The 16,930-nt window shown below is 42.3% G+C and overlaps 1 protein-coding gene across 1 annotated transcript; it reads left to right on the top strand.

Annotated features, from left to right (window-relative positions):
* Positions 1 to 667: 667 nt before the first annotated feature.
* Positions 668 to 14,357, top strand: slc8a4a (solute carrier family 8 member 4a; the record flags this gene model as incomplete). Its single annotated transcript, XM_079237593.1, has 7 exons — positions 668 to 2,017; positions 2,172 to 2,680; positions 9,614 to 9,720; positions 10,495 to 10,613; positions 11,957 to 12,056; positions 13,056 to 13,328; positions 13,978 to 14,357. 7 exons carry the CDS (start codon positions 668 to 670, stop codon positions 14,355 to 14,357), a joined length of 2,838 nt encoding a protein of 945 aa, XP_079093719.1.
* Positions 14,358 to 16,930: the final 2,573 nt, after the last annotated feature.

The following is a 16,930-nucleotide window of genomic DNA, read 5'->3' as shown; positions in this document are numbered from 1 at the left end:
ACTCAAGCTGTTTATGGCCACTCTGCTGCCACTGAAATTATTTTAAGTTGTACCCTGACATAGTTTAAATGTCTTATGTAAAATAAAAAAGGGTGTTTACTACATTTTAGCATTAAACAATATATTAAAGAGTAGAGCTGCACTTCCATCAGAGATCAGGATGGTTTCTCCTTTGAATCATCATATAATATCTTTATCGGTAGGTCTGGGATGCTGCCTAAGAACACCTGCTCTTTCCTTGTTATGCTGTCAGTGAAGATTATTTTTAGAATCCCCTCTAACTTGACAATACATGCTGGACTGAGTCACTTTTTCCCAGATGCAGAGGGTAACATTTCTACCGCTGCTTAGCACCGAATGACCACATTATATATGTGTGGGAGTTTAACAAGGTAGTTCAATACCAATGACTCAATGTATTAGTAGGTGCCAATATTTCTAGCTTTCCAAACTCGGACCAACGGAACTGTTGGATCCCACGATATGCTTGCCGAGGTTATAGAAGGAAAAGAACCCTGAATGGTGAACATCTGAAGCAGGCATTGTGACGATCTCATCCTACACGCACATGTCTTATTCTTCTGTCTTTCAGACATTTGGATAGACCTTCACATGTGACGTGGATTGAACTCCGGCATCATAAGTCTCCAAGCGTCACCTCGCTGCAATGTCTCTGCACAAGAGTATACTGAATTTCACTCCCCCTTCCACGCCATGCATGCTCATCTCCTTTCTGCTGGTTCTGCTCCCGGGAGTCACTCATTTCTCCCAGGGCAGCGCCAGCGTCAGCAACGAAGACACTGTCATCACACCAGGCAACTGCTCCAGTACCGAAAACTGCTCCGAGGGCGTGGTGCTGCCCATGTGGAACCCCCAAAACCCTGCGGTGGGTGACAAGGTGGCACGCGCCATTGTTTACTTTGCAGCCCTTATATACATGTTCCTGGGCATGTCCATTGTCGCGGACCGCTTCATGTCTTCTATCGAAGTAATCACCTCTCAGGAAAAGGAGATCACGATCAAGAAGCCCAACGGTGAGACGACGACAACTACTGTACGCGTCTGGAATGAGACCGTATCCAACCTGACTCTGATGGCGCTGGGCTCATCGGCACCAGAGATCCTGCTTTCCGTCATTGAAGTGGTCGGTCATAATTTTGAGGCTGGATCTCTGGGTCCCAGCACGATCGTGGGCAGCGCTGCATTCAACATGTTCATTATCATCGCTATCTGTGTCTACGTGGTGCCAGATAATGAAACTCGCAAGGTAAAGCACCTTCGGGTGTTTTTTGTCACTGCTGCCTGGAGCCTGTTCGCTTACGTCTGGCTGTATATCATTCTCTCTGTGGTCTCCCCCGGAGAGGTGGAGGTTTGGGAGGCCGTCCTCACCTTCCTCTTCTTCCCTATCTGTGTGCTGCAAGCCTGGATTGCAGACCGGCGCCTGCTCTTCTACAAGTATGTCCACAAGCGGTATCGTACTGACAAGACCCGTGGCATCATCATTGAGTCAGAGGGAGATGCCATGTTCACTAAAATGGACTTGGAGATGGACGGCCAGGGCGGGAACTGCCACACTCACCCCAAAGAGGCTCTGGATGGGATGCTGGAGGGGGTGGAGGAAGGTGGAGGGATGAGTGCGGAGCAAGTTCAAGAGGAAGAGGCCCGACGGGATATGGCTCGCACTCTAAAAGACTTAAAACAAAGGCATCCGGAGAAGGACATGGAGCAGCTGATTGAGATGGCCAACTACCAAGTGCTGGTCCAACAACAGAAGAGCCGGGCCTTCTATCGCATTCAAGCCACGCGCATGATGATTGGAGCCGGGAACATCTTGAAAAAGCACGCTGCTGACCAGGCCAGGAAGGTGGTGAGTTGTCATGAGGCCACGGGGCAAGAGGAGGATCCCAACACCATCTACCTGCAGTTTGAAACCTCTCACTACCAGTGCTTTGAGAACTGTGGCTCACTGAAGCTGTCAGTGACCCGGCATGGAGGAGAAAGCGGCTGCACTGTGAAGGTAATAGAAAGTAATGATTGTAAAAGCTCAGGGTCAATTTAAAACCCAATTGAATTGCTTGAAGCATAAGATATATTAATAATTCAGCATTTTATTATAACTCCAGACGGTAAATTAAAAAAAGTTTCTTTCTTTTTTTGCTTGTGCCGCTCAGGTGGACTACCGCACAGAGGATGCGACCGCCAATGCCGGCTCCGACTACGAGTTCGCTGAGGGCACTTTGGTCTTCAAGCCCGGCGAGACGACAAAAGACTTCACGGTCGGCGTTATTGATGATGATATTTTTGAAGAGGATGAGCACTTCTACGTGCGCCTGAGTAATCCACGTATCGCGCACCGGGCTGAGGTCTCCGTCCTGGAGCCGAGCTCCATCAGCAACAGCACGGTGGGCATCGCCCATGCTCCTCCGAAGGCCGCCCTGGGCAGCGATCACACCGCCACGGTTACCATCTATGACGACGACCACGCTGGTATTTTCACGTTCGAGAACAACTCCATGAGGGTCAGCGAGAGCATCGGCAGCATGCAGGTGAAGGTTCACCGGACGTCCGGGGCGAGGGGGAAGGTGGCGGTGCCGTACCACACCGTCGAGGGCACCGCCAAGGCCGGGGAGGACTACGAGGAGGTGTCCGGAAAACTGGAGTTTCAGAACGACGAGACCATGTGAGTGACAACTGTTCCTTTTCTTCTTTGATGTGACGACTTGTTGTTGCTTCTCATCACTTTATCAAACATCACAGCCCACACGTTGGCATGTTAAACAGTCCTGCTAGATTACTGTAAATTATCTATTCTGGTAAAGGATAAAGGGACTATTTTTATGAGTCATAGATATGTTGGCTGTGAGAAGTTTAGATCTTTCAGAGAGATGACGTGGGAGGATAAGAGGATGTAATAATTGTGAGAGAGAGATAATGAAACAATGGAGATGATGTAAAAGAGAAGAAAAAAGGAAATGAAGGAGAAGAAGAAGAAGATGCATAGAAGCAGCAAGATAATGCCTGTTCGAGGAATGAAAACCAGGCATGTGACTGAACAACAGAGAGGAGGGGATGAGGGTTGAGGAGCTACTGAAACCGGTGTATGCAATGAGACCTGTGTGATATTTTCAACTAAAGGATTCGTGGATGCACCAGCAGGAGAGGCATATAAAAAGAGCAGGGAGGAAGAGTACAGAGAGAGAGGTGAAAGTGGGATGTTTTTCCATCTTTTCTCTTCAACGTTGTGTGGAAGGTTTGGCTGCAAGACGAGTACACTCGTGTTTGTTTTATGATGTGACGAGGAAAGGATCTGGCAATTATCCACAGCGGTGATTTATTTTTTTAGTTAAAAAAGAAAATGCCCTGAACTGTATCAAGCTCATCACATCAAAAATGATTTACAGCACACCGAAGGACAAAACAAAGGAATAAAATGTGTCAGATGAATGCGTCTGTGTGGAGAATTTCAGGGCTTGTGTGTAGGTGTATTGTGTAGGTCGGCTGAGTGGGAGGAAAGGCAGGTGAATACTCTTTGTCAAAGAGAATGCAGATCTCCCTATTTGTCTTTTTGCCTCACAGTGCAGGTGATATTCTATTATATATTCGTCTGTGTGCTTGTCAGTTTGCTTGTGCACATTTATCTGCATGTTATTTGTGCATTTTTCTGTGTGTATTTCCATTAGTATGTCTGTGCGCTGAATCCACTTTAAACCCACATCAAACAAAATGTCGCTCCAAAGGGGAACTGAAAAGAGCTTCTTAGCATCAAAAGCAATTAAAGAGAGGGAAGAGGAGGTTAAAGGAGTCCCAAAAGTTCTCATCACAGAGCAGGCGGCAACTGAAGCTGTGGTTAATGAGACAGTAGTGCATCGCATGAAAATTAGAAGCTGGCAGCTTGTATCTGGAGTCAAATGGAGACTGAGCATTAGATAAGATCCTCACCTACTGAGCCAAGACTCTGTTCATGTGACTGTGGCAAGCTGACAGTGGCACAAGCATCTGCACACTTCATATTATCTGGAGTCATGCTTCTCTCAACTGCAGAGGAATGACTGTGGAGAGCAGGACCCAGCAGAGCAGGACAGTTTGCTCCGGGTAAAACGGATGAAAAGGAAACCCAAAAGCAACGGGGAAATGCCAGAGCCTTTCTCAGCTGCTCCTGTGCTCCTTTGAATAGCAAACAAGGACTTAAAAGTGAATGCAGAGGCGCTCTGATCATAGGTAAAAAGTCAGAATGGCCAGGTCCTGTTGAGTCAAATCACAGCAGCTTACTTATTGATTTGAATCTCGAGCCCTAAGAAGGTTAGAGAAAGAAAGGCAGCTGATGTCTCTATTTGCCACATACAAGTATTTATCAGTGTAGAGCCAATTGAGCCAAAGTTCCCCTATGGAACAGATTTTCCCGACCTAATACTTGTACTTTATCACATTTTGTCCCTGCTTTATGCTACTCAGATCCCCAAGTCGGACTGAATATTTCATGAGGTTGTTTAATTCGCAGCGTTCCGTCAGTCCTGTTAAAAGATGCAGGTGAAACCGCATCACTGTGAAAGGATTTGGGCTTTTAGTATCCACGTGTATTTGTGTCTTTATGCAGTCAAGCTGGCAACTGCTCCGTGTTAAATGTATATCTTCCTATATCTTACTGCGCAGCAGGCTGCCAAAGTTCATCCTTCAAACAAAGCTGGCTTTTCTTACCCGAGTGTTTCCCTGGGCAATCAGGACAAAGAGCTGACACTCGGCAGCAGGCCTCCAGGCAGCTCTGTGTGTGTGTTTGTGTGTGTGTGTTTGTTTTTTACAGTGCCTCTTGCTTTGCGTGTCTTTCTGTACATATGCCAGTCCCGGTCGATGTTGGAGCATGCAGAGGAGCAAAAGAGAAGGAAGGCTAGTTTTTAAGCTTTTGGCGTGGAGCCAGGAGGAACGGTTTAAAATCCGGGCGTGCAGTTAAAGAATAATTTACCATCTAAATTCTGCACTGCAGTAAATAGATTATGATACAGACACGAACCTCCGAGCCAAAATAAACAGGCTGAAACGTTTTACATTCTGTGTTTATGGATTAGGAGAAGATCTGCAAAGACCCTTTGATGCTTGTGTGTAGCTTCCTCTTGTATCTGTTTTCGTTAGCGCCTCAAAATGTGTGGCGCTACACACCAGTTGAGGCTGAGGTGGATAACGGGGCCAGTTATATAAACTGAAAGATGAAAGAGATGTGAGGAGATCACTACTGAAGAGGAAAATCAATACCCTGATATTCTTTATTTCTCACGCTTAAAGTAGTCAGCATCGATATCGTTCTGCACTTCCTGAGAAACACACAGAAGTGGAGCAGCAGCAGGGTCGGGTCCCGTTATCGCCTGTTGCCGCCATATGGAAGCAGTGCAGAGTAGCGGCGGTGAGCTAGCCAGTCGGGCACGCTCACACGCCCACAGAGTCCACTATATCTTTGCAAATACTTGTTTGCTGCTATCTCAATGCTCTGAATGTCGTATATGGCTCCTTTAACTCTTGCAACTCTGAGGTCATTTTCAGTCGATTCTCTCGATTTGACATCATTTCTTAAATTCACCTTTTAAGGCACTTTCATATAGGATACATACCCATGTCTTACATCATAAATTGTAGAACAATCTCAGCTCTTTATATAATGAGGCACCATTGTCATAAGGCAAAAGTGTAAAGAGAAAATATGACTCTAAAGCTGAAAAATGGAATCTCGATTTTTGGAAAACATAACTTTACTCAGGTGGTATATAGGTTTTGGTGATGAAATTGGTTTACCAAAGATTTTAGGTTCACAAAAGCAGTGAAATACATGAATAAAATGTGATGCGTAACAGGTGGGTGCCACACCAGAGCGCTAGCATCAGGGCCGGCTTCAGCTCCCCGACGATCCCCCTCTGCCTTTTTCTTTAGCGTGAGGCTTTGTCGACACAGCCAAGATGGCGACACCTGCTTCTAGTTTTTACGACTTTTCAGACATCACAGAGACTACATCCATATTTTATAAAGTCTATAAACTGGATCAAATCTAGATGTACCGAAGATTTAAAAAAAATGAATTGAGGTGGCAGTCTGAACAAGCCCAAACGCTGCACTCGTGGATGGAATAAAAAGCGGGGCGTCATAGAGCAAGAAGAGACGCAATATTGTTTGAATATGGGGGCGCATATTTCTGCAGTTCTGAATGACATAGCTGCTTGTGTTATATGTTGAAATTGTCCTCGCTCAGTCGTTTAAATATCATTTAGCATCCCTTCTCAATTATGTCGCCACACAATATTTGCAAGTTGAAGTTGTAATATGAGTCATATATCATCATCAATGTCAATGACCTTTTCTTTCTATATAAATATCCTGTACATAATAACCCAACAACTTTTTACAGTGGAGACAATATAATGGTCATATTTCATCTGCTGCAGATATGAGAAACATATTTCTTCAAAGCTGTTGCTTTGTGTTCATTTTCAGCTCCAATACAATTTTCTCTGGAGCTGGTAGAGTTCCAGTTTCTTGCTCAAGGACACTTCAGCAAGGCAGACACATGCTGACATATTGGTTTGAGCCATGATCCTTCGACTAAATGGCAGTGCCCTGTACAGTCGTAGGCATTTGAAATACTGCCGTGCATTTCTGCATTCACTCGTTCTCCTTTTTGTCCGGTCCCAGCATGCAGAGTGTAGAAAGCAGAGATTCTCTCAAAGGGTGAACATGAAATCACTCACACGTATACCTGTGGGCAGTTTGGAGACTCCAGTGCTCATGACTTACTGTATATGTCTTTTAGCTGTGGGAGGAAACTGGAGCATCCTAACCAAACCAACGCACTAAGTGGAAGAGCGGGGAACTCCAAATAAAAAGTTTGCACAGCTGCCTGCTCGAGGTGACAGTCTCAACCGCAGAGCCATATCGCCATAGGGCCCCAGCTGGGTTTGCCTCCGCTCAGCCTTAATTCAACAGGATAGTCCAGCGACCTAATGCACAAACGAAACACATTCACATTTCCATAGTCAATAGACTGCCAGAAATGAAATCAAAGTAATAAACACTGAGCCTTCTACATTCGTATGGAATTATAAAAACAGACCTTCCACACATGCAGTCCAGATTATGTTTGTTTCAGGTGAGATCAAACTCCAGACCTCAGGCAACCCAGTCTGAGGACAACCCAGTCCTGATACAATAGCAGGGTGTGTTACCCAATATGGCTTTTTAGAAACTATCCCACACGTATGGAGCCGACAGGCGGACCGAGATGATAAACTGTGAAATGTGATTTGCAGTAGGTAATAGATTGAAAATAGAGTCTCGATAGATTCCAACTGTGCCTGTTGTAATGAGAGCTCACATCGACACGCAGAGATACGGGGTTCAGGAAGCAGAACTTGGATGAGCTATTTTACCATTTGAACTCCGAGGGAGATGTCGGATATGAAGTACCTGATGCAGTTATCACCATTTTCAAAGGATTGAAAGATATTTTGGGAATTACGCTAAATTTCTGACCTAGAACAATTTCATAGAGTTACCAGTCTTTGTGCTGTAAGCTAACAAACTGCAGCGTTAGCTTTATATATTAGAGTACAGACACAAGAGTGGTATGGATCTTCTCATCTCTTAAGAAAGCAAGTTTCCCCAAAATGTTGATCTGTTCCGTCAGTATCTGGCCAGGCCTCAAGACCAAGAATTACAAAATCAGGCCTCAAGACAAATAATTACAAAATCTGAAAAGCCATGGGAAACTGTTTTCTACACTGTGAACACATATTAATTATTCATTTTAACCTTTCAGAGAGGAAGCCATACACTTTACCAAAAAGCTCCACTGGGTTGTATTACTTTAACTGGTAATACTTTCTTTTTTTGGTATCTTAATTGCCGGTTTTTCATGAGCTTCATTGAGCATCATTGGACGTGGTAGCGGGTTCAGAGCTCTGGCACATTCAGAATTGCATCATAACTTATGACAAATCCAAACTGAATTGATTATTGACTGTACAGAGTTCAACTTCGACCGTCACCCTATTAGCACCAACGTTAACACAATGGTCTATATGGGGTTTGTTGTTGACTCATAGCTCACTTTTGTACTTTTGATTATTTCAAAGAACCAGTACGTTTTCATTGCTTGTACTTCGGGTTCAACCAGGCGAAGAAGACAAAAACTATTTAACTAATAAAAGTAATCTAACCTTCACCTTTTATTTCCATTTTGGAATCTGCAGTACATTTTCATTTGTTCACTTTTTGTGTTATTATGTATTATTACCCTGCTAGACAGAGGTTTAGATCTAATCAGCCTAATGCAGTATGTGAACCTACTTCCTTGCTGCTTTTCGACAGCCTTTCATTTCTAGCTTGTATTTTAGCGAGAGGTCTGCGCAATGTAAATGTTTGTTTAATCCCCTCTTGTTATATGCTTTGCATCTGCATACACATAAGAAGGACAGTCTAAAATGTGCTGTAGACTTATATAACAATTACTGATATGTGAATACAGTTCATAGCAACTGATCCATATTTTATTTGAAGGCCTTTCCACGATGCTTTAAAGTAAACTTACTGTGTCCCTGTACACTGGCACTTGAAATAACATCTTGTTCAAAAGATAAACTATGTATTTTTCCGCTGTAAGGACTCTAGGCTGTACTACGATTCCCTTTGCTCCCACTTGCATGACTTTCCTTGACATTAGACTGCAGATGACGTATCACTCGTGTTTAAAATAAACTTCTTCTCTTCTGCAAGCAAAAAGCTCTACCAGCGTGTTGTCGAATTCTGAGTGTACATGAGTAGACAGAAATAGACAGCCACCCACATATCATTAGGGAGATGGAGGGAGAGGGAGAGAAAGACTCACTGTGACAGTGTAGGAGAATGAAGCGTGCTGAGGCAAATATGTCGGCCACAGTTTGACACCACATCTTTACGTGTTTTCGTAGCACTCGGATTTAACAGTACAAAGGCTGTATTTGTAAATATGTCTGAAGAGTTTGCCTAACCCTGCATGGATTCCTACATTGGTGGTGCTTGATTTCCACTGAGAACAAGATAATAATCCAATATCCGATGACTTATAGCTTGAAGTGTGTGGGAGAGGTGTGGGCTATCTCGCCATGTTTCTCTTGTGCTGTAATGGAATTAATGTTGCAGAAGGAGTCCGCCCTCTTGTGGGGTGCTGGGAAATAGTATATGTATATATATATATATATATATATATATATATATATATATATATATATATATATATATATATATATATATATATTATTCATGTATTACATAGTGTTCTTTACAATTTTGTATTTGTTAATTTCTAACAAATCTCCAGCTTCCATCTTTTTATCGAACATCTATATTTCACAGTTCATTATAGCCAGTTTACTTCTTGGCTACACAGTTTGTATTCATACAAAAACATGGGCTTAGCATGCGAAACTACTCTTACTAGATGCCTGGAATTCATTTTTTATTTTATTTAAATAACAAATGCAAACTGCGGGTTGATGCATATTAATCGCTGCTGATATTTCCTCAATAATGCTAATAAAGTAAATCACGCATCTCTGTTCGGCTCCATCCTTTCCTTGTTCCCTAACCCTTCTGCTTTCAGGAAGATGCTGAATGTGAAGGTCATCGACGACGAGGAATACGAGAAGAACAAGACTTTCATAGTTGTGCTGGAGGAGCCCATCCTGCTGGATGTGGGACAGAGACACGGTGAGCTGAGCAAGCAGCCGCATGCAACAGCAGCAGAGGGATTGTGTTCATCATCATATGGCTGGATTTTCACATCCCCGGTCGTTTATATTAAGTTTGAATTCTTGACAGAGCAGTTTATATTCATTGATACAATGAGCACTCTCAGGTGTTATCTCTTAAGTCCCTTTGGTGCATTTCATGGCCATGATTTATGCTGGAGAGATAAAAGGCACAAAAGAGTTATTCATAATGTGTTCATTGTTTGATATGCCTTACACAGTTGCACATTCATTATATTTTGTAAAGGTATTGTGGTATAATGGCTGACAACAGTGTAAAAAAAAAAAATAGAAACACAATTTCTTTCAGTTTTGGTGTTTTTTCATTTGAATATTAATAATATCCACACATTAATGATTTTTTTTCCCCATCAAATTTGTGATATAGATTTGAATGACAAGCATGCCCATACCCACAACAAGATCCTCAAAAAAATGAACTCAACAATGTCACATTCACGAAATAATCAAACTCGCTTTGGTCATACAGCAGTTCATGCATAGGAATGATCAAAAACTGAAATAGAATATAATAAGAGGTTTTTCGCTAAACTACCTGAAATGAATCAGTCAGTACATGGAAATATAACCGATGTGTTCCATTCACAGCACATATTTTAACACTAATCCTACTGTCCCATGTGATCCTTAGTATGCTTCACTCACATGCGACCACATCGGGTTTGCTTTACGGTATCTCCTCAAAGTTGACACACCTGTCTCTCTGGCATAGGAGACACCAATGACAACAAGACAGCAGCGGGATCGGAGGACGTGTCCAAGATGGGCTGCCCCTGTCTGGGCGAGCACACTAAGCTGGAGGTGGTGATTGAGGAGTCCTACGAATTCAAGGTAAAATAAGCAGGGTTAACACTCACCTATCCCAATGATGTTTGCCTATTTCAATACTTCTCACAAGCTGCTAAGGGCTGATGAATGCCAATCTTTTGTTTGTTCTAACAAGATTTACCTCCTCCTACTGAATATCCATCTGTGGACATCAGAGAGGCAGGCACAGCCTTTAAATCCCTTAAACAGACACTGAGAGCTCACTTTATTAACTATCATCAGTCCATGGTGACAAAATAAAACGTTCATATTTTTGATTCACCAAGATCTGTTATGTCACAATATTTGGATTATGACTGATTTTTATTTGGACTGCATCTAGCTTGGCATGGGTAATACATTATTGGTGAAGTGCAGTGAAAGCAGTCACTCATCATTTCATCCAGCTTGAATAGTCAAATGAGTTGAACATTTTTTATAATTTAAACATAATGCAGCATTCAAAAGGCTACTACATCAAATTTGTATTGCGCTGCCATAAAGATAAAGGTTTTGGGGTTCTTGCAAGAGAGAGATTCAAAAATAAATGCTCAAAATTGATGCAGCAGAGCCTGATATATTCTGACTTAACACTCAAACAATAATTACTGCCTCATGGCTGTATGCCCACCAGTCAAGTTGCAGTTTCACATCCGTGTCTGTCCAAAATGTAGACATTTGGATAAAATTGTCATAAGTAGCATATAAATGATTGAGTTATGGCCAAATACGTGAGGTCACAATGACATTTGATCACCAAATTCTAATCAGTTCATCCCAAAATGAGACATCTCTTTCCTGAGATATTAAGAATTGTACATATGTATGGACAGATTGACAGATGTACGGACAACCCAAAAACGAAATTCCTCCCATCACGGCTGTCCCTTGCGATGTCATCACTAAGACATTATCATGGTCATTTTCGCCGACTTTAAAAAGCTCCTGTCAGAACCATTTTCCAACTGTTTTGTGTCGTAATCTTGGAAAAGTAAACTGAAATGATGTACTTCATGTATAAAATTGTTGGTGTTCCCCTTTTAGAACAGATTCAAGATGAAACATGATATTGCACTTACACTTTGAGCTGCAATTTCATGTGCATGTACTAACGGCTCTGCTTTCTGCACTGGTGTAAAGCATCTTCATGCTGGCGACGGGCCTCTTCTCTGGGATATAGTGGAGTTTATTTGCTCCCCTGCAACCTTTTTGGTGACTCACTTTGCACCAGTGGGAAGAGTGACTCGGTTAATTGCACCTTAATTTAACTTTTACGATTATATTGATACTGTATATTGCGTAACTGTATAGAGATGGCGACTTCCAACCTGTCCTTTTGCTTTCTTTGTCCTTGTTGCCGTCTGCAGAGCACAGTGGACAAGCTGATTAAGAAGACCAACCTGGCTCTGGTGGTGGGGAGCAGCAGCTGGAGAGAGCAGTTTGTTAGTGCTGTCACTGTCAGCGCAGGTGAGTTGCAGCTTTGTGAAATGTCTCATCTGTTCATCCCTCTGAGACCGGACCTGTGGAAGAAGATTGAGTCTGCAGGCTGGATCCGGCCTCCCAGCTCCTTCTCACCAGCCTCACTTTTTCTTGTTTCTTTTTTCTTATAGATACTTGTTTAATAAAATCCCCAAAACTGCAGCTTGGCTGAATAATAATAAAAACGCCCTGATTTAATGGATAATGAATGAAAGATTACAAAAAGAGAGCCGGTTTTGTACTTGTTTTTAACCCAGACGTTTTATTAAAAATGCATGATGTGGAGAATCCCTCGTGTGGCTCAACATAAAACAACTAAACTGGCCAGCTCTGCCTGGACAATTAATGGCTCTGAAGTTTTTATGTAGATAACTGTGGTATGGTGAACCCTTTTTATTTTGCTCTTTCAAAAGCCGTTCACTTGGCTTTTTGAACCTTTTAGGTCTGCACTAGCGCACAAAGCATTTGGGCTAAAAGCTGCCAGTATACACCAGAGATGTGTCAATCTGTTAATACGCTCCTGTCCCTCAGTTTCATTCGTTAAACTCTGGTTGAGGTCACTCATATTTTTATGCAGAGGCTAACTTAACATAGACATATATAGGCCAGAAGCTTGTCTGTGAAGTGTGCTTGCCGCCTATATGTGTGACTCAATCACTGAGTCACAGCTATATTTACAGATTTAATGTAATGATTTGAAAAGGTTAGCTCCCGCCCATTTATCAAATGGCTTAAATGTGGTGGGGGTGGGTATCTTCATGTTATGTAAGCTTGATTTAAGAATAAAGCTGGTGCCGTTTGCTGTTTTATGATTTTAATATGAATTCATGAACTGACATGTGACGTCACGGCGAGATCAGATGACACTTAACATCTCATTCTCTGGTCCGCTTCAGTTTTCCACACTGCAGCATGTGGTCTTCAGACGCAGCAAGTCTCGGTATGTAATTTACGAAACTTCACGCATCAATTCTGTCTCCCTGCCAGGTAACGACGACGAGGAAGAGAGCGGCGAGGAACGCCTGCCGTCCTGCTTTGATTACATTATGCACTTCCTCACAGTTTTCTGGAAAGTCCTCTTCGCTTTTGTCCCACCCACTGAGTACTGGAACGGCTGGGCCTGTTTTATCGTGTCCATTTCCCTCATCGGCGTCCTGACGGCTGTGACCGGGGACTTGGCCTGTCATTTCGGCTGCACCATCGGTCTCAAAGACTCCGTCACCGCTGTGGTGTTCGTGGCCCTCGGCACCTCGGTTCCAGGTGGGCGTCTGTGGGTTTCTAGCGGCTCTTTTCCTGGGTTTCCTCCTGGGGTTTGTGCGGGCAGTAGAAGCAGCTGCCTGGGAAGACTTGTGTAGCCTCGGCCGCCGCCTGTGCTGTCAGAGTAATTCTCTCCTGAGCCTTTGCCTTGAACATGAACACGTTGTAAACAAAGACAAAGCCTGTTTCACTTGCTTGCGTCTCTGTGAGACCTAATTGTTTTCCTAAACACTGCCACAGCGAGGCACAAATAAGAATATCAAAATGAGGCGTTGACAGGTCAGTTAGCCCCACACACTCCTCCAAGTTTGCGGGTTAGTTATCCTGGGAATCTCTCTCTCTCTACTAGACTATCACTATCTAATAAAGACAAACAATGAATGTTTACTCTGTACTTCTTACCAATCATCTAATCATCCAATCATCTATCTTTCTACCACAAAGATTACCTTCTATGCTCCATATTTCGTGGCTTATCTAAAATGACTCACTTTGTACCCCATGAGTTTAATTTCATGATACCTGTAATATTTGTTCTAAAGTCCATGGTAGTTGAGGGTTTAATGAAGGGTCCCTGTCTGTGCACACAATGAATCTCCATCCGTCCTTTTTCTTTCTTCATGCTTAATCCATACCTTTCTTTCTTTTGCAGATACATTTGCCAGTAAAGTGGCTGCCATACAGGACCAATACGCGGACGCCTCCATCGGCAACGTGACGGGCAGCAATGCAGTGAATGTGTTCCTGGGCATCGGGGTGGCCTGGACCATCGCTGCCGTTTACTGGAAGTCCAAAGGACAGGTGTTCAAGGTGGACCCAGGCTCCCTGGCCTTTTCCGTCACCGTCTTCACCAGCATGGCGCTGGTGTGTGTGATGGTGCTGCTCTACCGCCGGCGTCCCAGCGTGGCAGGCGGAGAGCTTGGGGGCCCACGGACACCCAAGTTCCTCACCTTCTTCATGTTCCTCTCCCTCTGGTTCATCTACATCCTGCTGTCCTCCCTGGAGGCTTACTGCTATGTGCCTGGCTTCTGAGACCGAGGGAAACACAGACACGGCTCCTCTCCTGGTTTTTACAGTCTACTGAACGTGTTTTTTCTCAGTTTTTGTCTATTTTCACAAAGGTTTATAACTATTTATATCATTAGTTATAATTGGTACTGCGCAATATTTGATTGACTTTGAATCTTTGGACTTTGCTACCACCCACTATGCTGTGAAGTATAGCTTTAGCCACTGAAAATAAACCTTCTTGCAACTTTTCTTCCTTTTTTTGAACTACTATATCTCACTGAACATTTATCTAATCATTGCTATCGACATTAATCGCATCAAACCTTCTGTCACTTGGGTTTTTAAGTGTTAAGAAAGCACAAGATTAGAGCAGTATATGTCTAAGGGTGTTGTGGAATGGAAAGTTAAAGATAGTGCATGGGATGACGTTATACTGACATTGACATACAATTAAAGCCATTACTGAGGCTGAAGTGACATATTTGTGTGTTGATATTTATTACTATCTCTACATTAATTACTCATTGTATATCATGTAAACGATGAACATTGTGCGTGGGAGTTTTGTGAAAGAGTAGGTGTGTTTACTTTTGCATGTGATCAGATTAGGAGTTTCTTGGTAATCTATTTTAAAGTACTGTATGTAATATTTTGATATGGCTGTTGACGTGTTGATGTGTTCCTGTACATGTGAATCACAGCTGTATCATAATCTCGTCACTGCCTGGTCCCCTTTCCCACAACGCTTTCTCAATCAGTATCATGTTTGACATAGCCAGGGGTAAAAATGCCTTTTTTTACAACAAGTCGTAAAATTGTCTATAAAGTATCAATTCTTTGAGCACATTTAGGATTTTTGCGTGTGTGTGTGTGTGTGTGTGTGTGTGTGTGTGTGTGTGTGTGTGTGTGTGCACCTCTGCTCTCCAGCACAAATTGGCGAAAGGCATGGCACTATTGTGTCATTGTTTGCACAAATGGTACGGGTGACAAAAACAAAAGTGCAGTCTGTGTGAGATTATGAGATGGACATCAGTTTTCGTATCCGTCACGCTGACACGGAACATTTTTCAGCATCACTTTAGAAAAAGCACAGCAGAGACCAAGTGGTCACTTTTCAGATGAGTGTGGGAGGAGTAACTAGATCCTAATAATTGCACAATCACTGAACAGGTCCATCATCTGGGATGAGAAAATGTGCTAAAAGAAGACATGTAAAGTATTTCCTGAGAGTGTCTCCTTGTGTCGCACACCAGTTGATATTGAAGTTTGTTTTTATTTAACCTAGAATATGTAGAGCCATATTTATTGTAACGGTATTACAGTAAAGGTATTTATATGATTGATTTTAGTTTTATTGGTATGCACGTTTAATGTACAAAAAGTGGAAATAAATGTTGCTCATTTATGATGCTGTAAAACGCCTTGTTGTCTTAATTTCACATCTCAATCAATGAATACTCTTTCAAGATTAGGTCCATAACCAAATAACTAAAAGACATAGTTAAACAAATCTCACTAATGTTTCCTTATTTAAATTTAATCCGAATATTAACTCTTTTATGAAAGTGAGTTATTACAAAACCAGCTGGATTGTTGTCTGAGCAGACAAAACAGGATTTTCTGACAATATAACAGAATGCAGTGTGAATAATCACTGTGTACGTACAAACTACAGCCCTATAAATCAGCACAGTTCAGTAAAAGTACACCATGAAAACATGTTCCATTACAAGTAAAGATCCTACAGACGTATTATCAACTAAATGTACTAAAAGTATCAGAAGTGAATGTGTTAAACGGATGTCAGAAAGAGGTGGGTTGGGGTAATAGTCGTAGCTATTTGACCATCTGACAAGCAGCTCTGACGAGTTTACTGGCAGCTTAATTCTGCAGAAAAATGGACGCCGTCAGTAATATATTATTCCATCATCGGATTGTTAACGCACCAAGTCGTGAAACGTCTGAGGGGGGTCACAAACCAAAACAGTTGGGGAGCACTGATTTAATCTTTAATGCATTGTGTAATCAGTTAGCATAACTGATTATGTTCAGTCTGAATATGACAAGTGGCTAAATGTCTGTTGCATGAATAACACTATTTCCCTCTGAATGCAGTGGAATTTAACAATAAAGTAGCATAAAATAGGAATTCTGAAATAAATAATAAGATGATCGTTTATCAATGCAGTCGAAGGAAACTTGAGCTGAAGAGATGTTTGATGAAAAAGACATCTGAGCTCTGTTGAGGGATTTTAGGTTACTGAAATTACAGAAAATAATTTGAAGGAGAAAAAAGTCTGATATATGAAATGGTCTACATTACTGTTCTATTTACAAAAATCTCTTTATTTCATCAAGTCTTTCAAATATTGGATTATTATCCGTCATCCCTATTTCCCAGCTGTACCATTTGACTTCATTGAACGGGAATTGAGCCAAGGACTTAATATGCATACTCAGGCTGAGCCTGGATGGGTTTCGTACTTGCTGCAAAGGGCATGATATGCTTCTTCCCCCTGAGAAGGAAAAAGCTGCTAAAGACAGTGCCTAATAAAGAACTGCTGAAAAAATATACTTTATTGATCCTAAATCCT

The sequence above is a fragment of the Taurulus bubalis genome (genome assembly GCF_910589615.1).
Source record: "Taurulus bubalis genome assembly, chromosome: 2".
NCBI lineage: Eukaryota > Metazoa > Chordata > Actinopteri > Perciformes > Cottidae > Taurulus > Taurulus bubalis.
This window is presented reverse-complemented; position numbering and strand designations above follow the sequence as displayed.